This window comes from Chelonoidis abingdonii, chromosome 16 (assembly GCF_003597395.2).
Source record: "Chelonoidis abingdonii isolate Lonesome George chromosome 16, CheloAbing_2.0, whole genome shotgun sequence".
Taxonomy (NCBI): Eukaryota; Metazoa; Chordata; order Testudines; family Testudinidae; genus Chelonoidis; species Chelonoidis abingdonii.
This window is the reverse complement of record NC_133784.1, coordinates 15,348,065-15,359,396: the sequence shown is the minus strand read 5'-3', so window position 1 is coordinate 15,359,396 and position 11,332 is coordinate 15,348,065. Positions and strand designations below refer to the sequence as shown.

Genomic DNA, 11,332 nt, shown 5'->3' with positions numbered 1-11,332 from the left:
CAATTAGAGACCTGACTTCACTTTAGAGCACTGACTCCAGTCAGGATATAAACCTGCTCAGTCAGACAGCGGATAGAACATTCCCTTGTTGTGTAGCGAAGAGGACAGTTGCTTGGAGCAGAGTGCAGATTGCAGCAAGCGAAGAGTTTGTCCAGAGAGAATAGCAGGAAGTCTTGGAGGCTGCTCGGTGATGGGAGACAACCAACAGCAACCCTAGGTAAGGGTGCCGGGACTTGTATAGCGAAGAGAGGCGACAAGCCTTCACCAAGCTGACTGGATATTCGAGAGGAAGATAACCAGGGGAAGACACCGCATTCAGTGTTCACCCAACCCCAGGGCCCCGGGTTGGGCCTGGAGTATGAGGCAGCCCACGTCCTCCCTTCCCTACCCCTCCAAGTAACACTAGCGGGACTGATTAAAACTCGTTCAGAGGCAAGCACTAGCGCCCTGACTTAACCCCAGAGAAGGAAGAAGCGCGAACCAGCAGAACGACCGGGCATCTGCACACGTAGGTGTCCGAGGTGGGATCTGCGCGCTGGGACACCTCCAGGGGAGACAACCCTCCACCCTTAGCATGCACGACCGTGGTCCAAGAGCGCCTCTATACATGCCACCGCGTGGTCCCGAGCAGGAGGCTGCACTGGTCCGGCACCGTCCAACCAAGGCGAACCTACGATTAAGCACCAAGAGACTAATCGGCTGCTGCTGAAAGTCAGGCTGCTCCAGGACGAGCCTGACTGAGAGGACCTAATAAGCCAGCATAAGACCCTCATTATGGAACAGATATCCACGAGTGGAAGGTGATCCGACCATACGGGCTAGCATTACTTACAAAAAAATGACCAGGCGAGGATGATGTGGAAGTACACTCCTGGCTTTGAGCAGAACCGCCTGCGGGGAGGCCTGGCCCCAGGCAATGGTCTGGTATCCTTGCCTCCATTCCTATCGTGGGGAAGCCCAGAAGGTCTATACGATATGTTCTGCAGAGCTGCAGCAAACTCATCCAGCTAAAGGCAGGTCCTGGCGGTTCGGTGTGTACAACAGCACTACGAGCCCGAGGTCTCCTGAATGGCGTTTTATGGAGGGACAAGACAACCCGAATGCAGTTGTCTTGACTTATCCCCTGACCCGAAATAGCTGCCCTGAAGCCCATAGACTCTGAGATGATGTATGACGGTACTATATCTGGACCGTCATTATTCGGGTTACACCAGGACTCAGGAGGTCAGATGACCCTCTCTAATAGAGTGAGTTGGTCTCCCTCGTGGAAAAGACAACTGAGCAGTCCCAACGATAACCTGTATCCAATCTCCAAGCGGAGACAGCGCGGGCAACCCAGGAAGACAACCCCAAACCAAGGCCACGGAACTTATGCCTATCAAGGAATCTGTTATGAAAACTTCTAGAAAAAACTTATAACCGAGAGGAACGACAGTGCATTAAGAATGGCTCTGAGCCAGAAGCTGGCCACAGCTGTTCTAGTTAATCTAAAGCAAACCTTCCTCCCTTGGCAGGGAATAAGGCCCCCTGCTAACACTTTTATGCTGCCTTCTGGCCATGCTGTATCACACTACTTATAAAAATTTAAAAAATCTACAGCTTTTTAAGGTAAAACTGTGGTGCAATTTGCTTTGAAGTTCCACGTGATATGCACAACAGCAGTTTGTCATAAATAGAATTTCAGCAATGTAAAGCAAGCACTTTTTTTTAAATAAAGATTTTAATACTTAAATTGAAGTGAGGGATAGAGAGAGATTTGATGTCTGTTATAACAGGAGTTAAACAAATCTTGTCTAAGCCATATACAAAATACTATACCGCTACCTCAATGTAATGCAGTCCGATATAACGTGAATTCGGATATCACATGGTAAAGCAGTACTCCAGGGGACGGGGCTGCTTTACTTCGTTATATCCGAATTCGTGTTACCACAAGTGGTTCCTCTGCGCCTACCCGTTACTTGCTGTGGCCCTCCCTGGGTCCTCCTGCCACAAGTGTGCCACAACTCCGCTTCTCCTCCCTTCCAGGCTTGCTGCGCCAATCAGCTGTTTGGCACGGCAAGCCTGAGAGGGAGGAGAAGCGGAGCTGCGGCACACTCGTGGGAGGCGGAGGTAGAGCGGAGGTGAGCTAGGGCAGGGGGGTGGCAGCAGCAGCAGCAAGTAAAGGGGGGGGGGTGCAGAGGAACCGCTCATCTCCACTCCGCCGCCACCTCCTACGAGCACGCTGCTCAGCTCAGCTTCTCCTCCCTCCCAGGCTTGCTGCGCCAAACAACTGATTGGTACTGCAAGTCTGGGAGGAAAGGGAGAGAAGCAGAGCTGCGGCACACTCATGGGAGGAGGCGGAACGGAGGTGAGCTGGGGTGGGGGAGCCCCAGGGAGGGCCTCAACAAGTAACAGGGGGCACAGAGGAACTGCTTCCCCCTCCAGCTCATCTCCGCCTCCTCCCTTGAGCGTGCCGCTGCCGCTCCGCTTCTCCCCCCGTCCCTTCCAGGCTTTCTGGGCCAAGCAGCTGATTGGCGCGGCATGCCTGGGAGGGAAGGAGGGAGGGAGAAGCGGAGTGGCAGCGGCATGCTCAGGGAGGAGGTGGAGGCAGAGCGGAGGTGAGCTGGGGCGGGGAGCGGTTCCTCTCCCCACCCTGATATAACGCAGCCTCACCTATAACACGGTCAGATTTTTTGGCTCCCGAGGACCACATTATATCGGGGTAGAGAGAGGTGTGTGTGTGTGTGTGTGTGTATGTATGTATGTATGTATATGAATATGCATATATAATATGAAATAGGTACCCAAATAATCTCCAAGCCAGATTTTGACAGTAGCTGTCTTTTTGCAGTGGTACTAAGTGTCATTGATTAGTGAGTGGGCCATATCTGCCATCCTGGAGGGATGGATGACTTTGAAACTAGAAGTGGCTTTATGCCTTTAGCAAGTGACTACAATCAAACCCATGCTTTAATGCAATTTTAAAAACCTCTTTTCTAGTTTATTTGTACCAAGACCAAAGGTGTACATGGTGTCTCGCAGAACAGATTGTAAATTCTTCGGGGCAGGTACTTTATCTAACAAACTAGATTATAAACATGACACAACAAATGAGAGTGAGGGGAATGGGGCAGTGTGGTTGGACATGGTTACATACATAACATTATTCAGACAACTGGCTCTTAGGTTATATGGTAATATTTAGAACAGAAAAACAAAGCATTGGCAATTTAATGACCAGATTTATAATCTGACTGTAAATTCTGCACCATGCTAATATTTAATGAAGCTCTGAACAATAAGATTATAAATGTTCACAGATTTTAAGGCCAGAAGAAGAAACCCTTATGGACATCTCATTTGACCTGTGTAACACAGGATACCATTAATTCCTGCATCAAGCCCATAGTTTGTGGTAGAGCTAGAACATAATTAGAAAGACATCCAATATAGATTTAAAGACTTCAAGTGATGGGAACCACTACATCTCTTGGTAAGCTGTTCCAGTGATTAAGTACCTTAATTTAGAAATCTGCACTTTCCTCTCACTTTAATTTATCTAGTTTCAGGTTTCCCATCATTGGTTCTTGTTATGTCTTTACTAGAGTCCTCTTCTATCAGAATCTTTTCCCCATATAGGTACTTATAGACGGTGATTGAGTCACCTCATAATTTTCTCTTTGAGCAGCTAAATAGATAGAGCTTCATAAGTCTTTTATTGTAAGCCACATTATCCAGACCTTTAATTTTAGTCACACTTTTCTGAATCCTTTTCAGGTTTTCAACAGCCTTTGAAAATAAATCAAGCAAAAGTTTAGGAGTTACATCATAATGAATTTTTAACTGCATGTGAGGCTTTCCTCTTTCCCTCAGAATTTAGAGTGAACTATCAAATCCTACTGATGAGAACAGAATTTTAAAGAATTTTTTGGAAAACATTCTTTAAAAATCTGATTAATTGAACCTGTGTGCATGAAAAAACACCATAAGACTAGTAGCTACCTTTTGACACAATAAGTATTTAGTCCCAAGTCTGCACGTTTTTGTACTGAAACATCTGGACCATCATTTTGTTAAAAGATGGTTTGGAGCATAATGCAAAGTAAATGATGTAAGCAGCATGGTGTGTCAAAACATACTTTCTAGCAGCATGAGAATAATATATGAAATATTGCTTCATTAATCTGTGCCCCAAGGGACTATGGAAAATAACATGAAATACACTAATTGAAAATACACCCAGATTAGAATAGGGAGGACAGTGGAATATAGTTATAATATAGGTTAATATAGGTATTACTTCACAATCGTTTCCCTTTGATTTTTCATTTACCATACAACTCCTACTTTTAGTCTGGAAACTTTTTTTTAAGATGCTGCAAAATGATGGTTTACTTTGGATGCACCTACATTTTAATATTAGACTCAACCAGATGTGTCAATCATTTTATGTGTGTGTTTATAATTTGGGGGTTATAGGCTCTCTGACTTTATTTTTAAGGCCAGAGATGTTTGTTTAGATGACACATTCCTTACACATGCAAACTGGCAACATTAGGGTGTCCAGATGTCCTGATAAAATCGGGACTGTCCTGATAATTAATTGTTTGTCCCGTGTCCTGACTGATGTATGGTCGGGAGGCCATTTGTCCCGATAATTTGCACTCTGTGTTGTTTGGTTTTTTTGCTTCAGCTGCGGCCTCCCTCTCCTGCATGTGTCCCGATATTTTGTTCTTGTCATCTGGTCACCATTGGCAACATACTATTCTAACTGCAGATTAAAAAATATTAAGAAAGATTAAGGTCAGAAGTACATCAAAGCAAGCACAGATAATGCAATTCCTGATTCCTCTGTAAAGACATTATCTTGCATAAAGTCTGGGATCAGGGTGTGAAAGTTACTCACCCCAAGCCAGAGGCTAGCTGCAGGGCTGTAGCTCTGCTCTCTTGGGGGCCAATACTCAGGCCTATAGCCTGGAGGAAGGATCACTGCACCCTATGCAGAGGTTCCCAGTCACTGGATCCATGTACATATAGATCCAGTAGACTCTGTCCTTGTCACCAAAATCAAAGCAGGTGTGGAGTGTTCTCTCTTGACATGCACAGGATATGGAGACTCCATCTCTCTTTCCCCCTCCACTATGCAGTCATGTCACGTGTGTTTCCACACTCAAATCCCTATTTAGGGGTATTATGGGGGCAAAGAGCGCCTTTGGCAGCAAGTGACGTTCACCCATTTTGTTTTAGCTGCTTGATTTCATAAGTTTCTAAGGATGCTCAGTTGACTACTGTATACATTAAAAACTGCCTGTTTATTTAAGAGACCTGTGTATGGTAGTTGTGCACCAGAGATAGTAACAATTAAGCTGGTTTCCTTTGGATTGTTTTTATTACAAGTGCCATATAAACATATTGCTTAGTAAATCCCACAGATAGATACTGTTTTATAGTAGGGTGCTGTTCCATGCAACCAAAACAGATGCCCATGTATATTTTCAGGTAGCATGCATGCAGGGCTGTACATGCTGAGATTATTTCTTTATAACAACTACGGTACACTGACAGTAACACCACAGAAACCCTTGCAGTTTCCTTAGTACTGCATGTAAAACATAAAGAACAAATCAATCATATAGGTGGACTTGGGTTCTTTATTAGCATGGATCACTAGGTGTCTTGATCATTACCCGGCACCATTTATCATAATTAGCCACTCTTTTTCAAAGAATGCAAAGTTAGCATATTTTATAGTCAGTATTTTTGAAAGGAATTGGATATTTTGTCAGGAAGCTTCACACTCTTACAGTAAATTGTAATAATAGAATCATAGAGTATCAGGTTCGGAAGGGACCTCAGGAGGTCATCTAGTCCTACCCCCTGCTCAAAGCACGACCAATCCCCAACTAAATCATCCCAGCCAGGGCTTTGTCCATCCTGACCTTAAAAACTCTAAGGAAGGTGATTCCACCACCTCCCTAGGTAACCCATTCCAGTGGTTCTCCACCCTCCTAGTGAAAAAGTTTCTCCTAATATCCAACCTAAACCTCCTCCACTGCAATTTGAGACCATTACTCCTTGTTCTGTCATCTGTGGTATCACTGAGAACAGTCTAGATCCATCCTCTTTGGTACCCCCTTTCAGGTAGTTGAAAGCAGCTATCAAATCCCCCCTCATTCTTCTCTTCTGCAGGACTAAGCAATCAGTTCTCTCAGCTTCTCCTCATAAGCTCATGTGCTCCATCCCCCTAATAATTTTTGTTCCCTCCGTGGATCTTTCCAATTTTCCACATCCTTCTGTAGTGCGGGCCCAAAGTTGGATACAGCACTCCAGATGAGGCCCACCAATGTGCAATAGAGGGAGTGATCACGCTCACTTGGCGATTGCCAGTAGCTCCTACTTATACAGCCCAAAATCCCTTACCTTCTGCAACAAGGGCACTCTGTTGACTTATCCAGCTTCTCTCCACTGTAATTCCTAGTCATTTCTACAGAACTGCTGTCTAGCCATTCGGTACCTAGCCTGTAGCAGGGCAGGGATTCTCGTCTAGTGCAGGACTCTGCACTTGTCCTTGTTGAACCTCATCAGATTTCTTTGGCCCAATCCTCTATTTGTCTAGGTCCCTCTAGTATTCCTGTCCCTACCCTCCAGCTATCTACCACTCCTCCAATTAGTGTAATCTGCAAACTGCTGGGTGCAGTCCATGCCATCCTCCAGATGATTAATGAAGATATTGAACAAAACTGGCCCCAAGACCAACCCTTGGGGCATTCTGCTTGATACCAGCTGCCAACTAGACATGGAGCCATTGATCACTCCCCGTTGAGCCCGACGATCTAGGCAGCTTTCTATCCACCTTATAGTCCATTCATCCAGCCCATATTTCTTTAACTTGCCAGCAAGAATACTGTGGGAAACCATATTAAAAGCTTTGGTAAAGTCAAGGAATAACACATCCACTGCTTTCCCCATATCCACAGTCAGTTATCTCGTCATAAAAGGCAGTCAGGTATGACTTGCCCTTGGTGAATCCGTGCTGACTGTTTCTGATCACTTTCCTCTCCTCTAAGTGCTTCAGAATGGATTCCTTGAGGACCTGCTCCATGATTTTTCCAGGGACTGAGGTGACACTGACTGGCCTGTAGTTCCCCGGATCCTCTTTCTTCCCTTTTTTAAAGATAGGCTCTACATTGGCCTTTTTCCAGTCATCCGGGACCTCCCCCCATCACCATGAGTTTTCAAAGATAATGACCAATGGCTCTGCAATCACATCCGCCAACTCCTTTAGCACCCTTGGATGTAGTGCATCTGGCCCCATGGACTTGTGCTCACCCAGCTTTTCTAAATAGTCCTGAACTGCTTCTTTCTCCACAAAGGTAGTGGTGTTGTCTGCAAGAAGCCATGATCCCCCTTTGATGGGGGCAAATACCTTGTGCATTCCCCACCCATGTGAGCATAGTGGTGCAAAGATGCAGTGGAATTGGTGCAATCATTTGTCTTGTGCAGGGGAAGCATGTGTGGGGACTGCACAGCATTGCGCACAGCTCTGTTTGGACTACCAGTGTGCTTTGGGACAGACTGGAGTGGGCCAGGGAAGGACTGGAACAGGGGTAGTGGATCCACCATTTTGTGGATTGAATGGTGGTTAACGTGGCCAGAGAAGGGAATCAGTAACACAGATGCAATGTGCTTTGAGAGGAGGATTCCTTTCTATCAAGCCCCTGCAGAATCCCCAGTGCACAGGCCAACTACTTAGGCTCTGTACTTGTGAAAGGATCTGCCCTCTAATGGCTTGCTTTTGGAAACTCTGTCTGTACAAAAAGGAGAGTTACAGTCGTCTTTTACCTACACAGCAGCTTTCTTCAGTATTCTGCATATGGTCTGTTTGGAAAGCCCAGTGATTTCAGTGAAAGTGCTACATCCAGAATGCTCCCTAGAGATCAGCAACATGTATTGGAAAGAACAGTTCTGTTCTAAATGGTCACTGAGTTTGCATCCAGAATACATCCTCAGCAAAGCAACTGTGCAAAACAGTGTTAATTTGGCATTAGTGGATCAAGACTATTCATTGCGATAAAATGCCTTCCTTAACTCTAAGAGGTTGTTCCTCTCTCAGGGAGTGTGTGGTATAACTTAGACAAGTTCCTTGCATCTCTCTCTGAAATATTAACTGTAAAGTTTAACACTACATTAAATTAGTACTTTGCATTGTGTAAATTGGTTGGTAATGCATAACTTGTTCATTCTTAGCCTGCAGCAATGACTCAAAGTACCCAGGGCACAATTCGAGCCGCACCCAACTTTGATGCTGGGAGGGATGCAGAAATACTGCGCAAGGCTATGAAGGGATTTGGTAAGACAAGATCTTTATTTAGTGATTACTACAGAGTTCATGTTTATTAGCCAAAAAGTTAAAGGCATTTTTCTTTTCTTCTAATTGTATAGATCTTGGGTTAAAAGTTTTCAGGCTTCTAATTCTCAGTTGGTGTTTTTGAAAAGTGTACATGTTAAGCATATATATTGGCCAACATTTTTTATTTTTTGTATATGTATGTATAAAAATATGCACTGTATTTGTTAAAACTCTAAAATTGTAAAATGAACAGTTTTGGAGGATTATGTTCATACTTTCTTGTAAGAAATTGCCTTTTTATTTCCTAGGAACGGATGAGCAGGCTATCATCAATGTTGTGTCCAATCGTTCCAGTGATCAAAGGCTAAAAATCAAGGCAGCTTTCAAGACTATGTATGGCAAGGTATGTTCATTGGTTACTCTTCTAACTAATAAACAGATTGGCAGTGATACAGTAACACTAGCAAACTTGGTTGTGTGTAATGGTATTTTAGTCCCAGGTAGAGTGTGCCTGATTTTTGTTTTTAAAATGTCTGTGTACACTTAGCTACATTCCTTGTTCTACCAGTAGCTCCTAGAACTTCATTACAGCCCTGACAGTTGGTGGAATTTTTTCAAGCAGTGTCTTTCCAGGACCAAACATTAAGTTTCCTTTATTTTTGTTAATTATTTGAAGGGCAGAACATAATGAAATTCAAACTATACCTAGGTGGAAGACATCAGAAATACTTTGGTAGGTAATATTAACATATGGGATGGGATCTTGATTAATTGGAAAGACACTCGGAAACCAGTGGTGCAAAATTCAACAAGAATCAATGTAAAATGTTCTATGGAAGACAAACTATTTACATGCAGTTAGAGGGACTGGGGTCTAAACTCTAAAATCCTTACTCAGGCAAAACTGCTACTGAAGTACATAGAGTTTTGCCACATATACAGACTTCAGGAATTGACCATGGAGGATAACCTTTTATAGGTGGAACAGGATCTGAGTTATACACAATAATTTATGGTATAAGCAAACTCTCTGTAAAACTGTTACACTCAAACAAGTGTTAGACTATGTTCATTTCAACTTTAATATGAGATGAACATAGTCTACACTCTAAGCTTCATTGGAGAACTATGGTAGATTTAGATAACATTTTAAAAGAAAATTTGAGCTCTGAGGACAGAAGATGAAATAAAATAATAGAACATTTAGTTTGTGACTAACCTTTGCACTGTGTCCTGATTATAAGACCAGTCTGATACAGTTGTGGTAGTGCACCTTGTCACTGAACAAGTGGTAAATACGTATTAAACTGCTTTCTCCATTTTGCACACTCCTGGCAGCTAATTTGTTCGTCATGACCCATCTTTTTTCAGTTCCAGGAAACAGGGTGCAAAGTTTCCATATCTGCTTTGGTGGAGTTGGCCTTTTCTGGTGATCAAAGAAGTTTAGACATTCTTGCCACTTTCTCTGATTTTTGCACCCAAAAAAGGAAGCGTGGGACTTGAAATGAGGAATTCTTCAGGAGTCTGCTGAGAACTCATTTAGCTACTGTGCTGCATCACATGACACCTAACTCCATAATATTATTTTAGTGATAGTGTCTCCGGGGAAAGATGAGAACAAAAGCTTTGGGGGATGGTGGGGAAAAAGAAACCAAACCACCCTGGAAATTTTGAAAAGAGTTTAGATCCTAAAAATGGGCAAGTATTGTAACTGCTAAAATATTACCTTCATGCCAATGTGTCTCAGGAAAATCTAGCCAGAAATATTATTGCTTGAAATATTTGTAATTTAAAAATAGGGGAAGAATATCCATGTTATATCTATAAAAATGTTCCTTTTAAATTACTTCTGTGCTCTGGCATGCCTAGAAGCGACAACCAAAACTGAAACCCTGTTGTGCCTAGGTGCTGTAGCTACACTAAGTGAGACACTTGCCCCCTCCCCCGCCCCCCAGAACTGAGACTCTAAAAAGAGTGTGGGAGAAGCTAGCAGTATGGACAGGACTTTGAAAAGATTAGCTCTCCTGGGTCATGTTGCTGTGCCACTCTGAGAGAAAGAAAGGCGATCTATCTTCATTTTTGTTACGTGCCCTCAAGTCTGGTGGTGGGGAGTTCCCTAGGTATGAGTCTGTCACATGACTGCTAGGTATCATGCTTTGTCAGCAACAGCATCCCTGTTGATCACAATTTGGAGGCAGGTGTTGCAGCAGTGTAGTCTGAAACAGCTAGGCCTCTGTGTGTAGAAAACTTTAAAAGACGACATGCCCAGGAAAAGAAAATTGGGTCAGTGCCCTTTTTTGTCTTTCGATATATAAAGAAGGCCCAAGTGTGTTTTTTTTTTTTTTTTTTTTTTTTTTCCTTAAAATCAAATACATGTTTTCTACAAGTCTTATGGTTGAGATATTAAGATTTTACCTACCCTGTTTTTCCTAAAAGATTCTGTGGGCAGTTGGAGAATTAGAACAATTATGACCCCACAGCTATCAATGAGTGAAACCTAATTAATTCAATGAGTCGTCCGCTGGCACCTTAAAGACTAACAGATTTATTTGGGCATAAGCTTTCATGGGTAGAAAACCCACTTTTTCAGAGGCATCTATTAGTCTTTAAGATGCCACTGGTATCCTTGTTTTTGTGGATACAGACTAACATGGCTACCCCTCTGATACTAATTAATTCAGGAGGGGAAAGTAGTTGTAGTCAGTATGTTTAAAACTTTGTGCTCTGTGGATATGGGGAAAGTGGTGGACTTGCTTATTTTTAGTACATAATCAAAATATACAGTGTGACAGACCCAGGCCAGTGGGGTACAGGAGTCGGGTAGAGGGCAAATATACTGGTCACTGGATGAGAAGTTTTCCCTGTGTGACCAGAGCAGGGGCTTCACTAGAGTAATCAGGAACCTGCTAGAACCAGTTAAGGCAGACAGGCTGATTAGAACACCTGCAGCCAATCAAGGCAGGCTAATCAGGGCACCTGGGTTTAAAAAGGAGCTCACTC

General features: G+C 43.5%; 3 protein-coding genes across 3 annotated transcripts in view; 2 read left to right on the top strand and 1 right to left on the bottom strand.

The window, feature by feature from the left end:
- Positions 1-11,332, top strand: part of SEC24C (SEC24 homolog C, COPII coat complex component) — a 647,635-nt gene that overhangs the window by 58,362 nt on the left and 577,941 nt on the right. The window lies entirely within an intron of this gene.
- The window catches only part of ANXA7 (annexin A7), a 45,050-nt gene that overhangs the window by 22,765 nt on the left and 10,953 nt on the right, over positions 1-11,332 (top strand). The window contains exons 6-7 of the mRNA XM_075072860.1: positions 8,230-8,332; positions 8,641-8,735. Of these exons, the coding sequence (XP_074928961.1) occupies positions 8,230-8,332; positions 8,641-8,735 (198 nt within the window). The remainder of the gene's footprint in view (positions 1-8,229; positions 8,333-8,640; positions 8,736-11,332) is intronic.
- Positions 4,343-11,332, bottom strand: part of PPP3CB (protein phosphatase 3 catalytic subunit beta) — a 102,009-nt gene continuing 95,019 nt past the window's right edge. Inside the window, exon 14 of the transcript XR_004372097.2 lies at positions 4,343-4,753. The gene's annotated coding sequence lies outside the window, so the exon portion shown is untranslated. The remainder of the gene's footprint in view (positions 4,754-11,332) is intronic.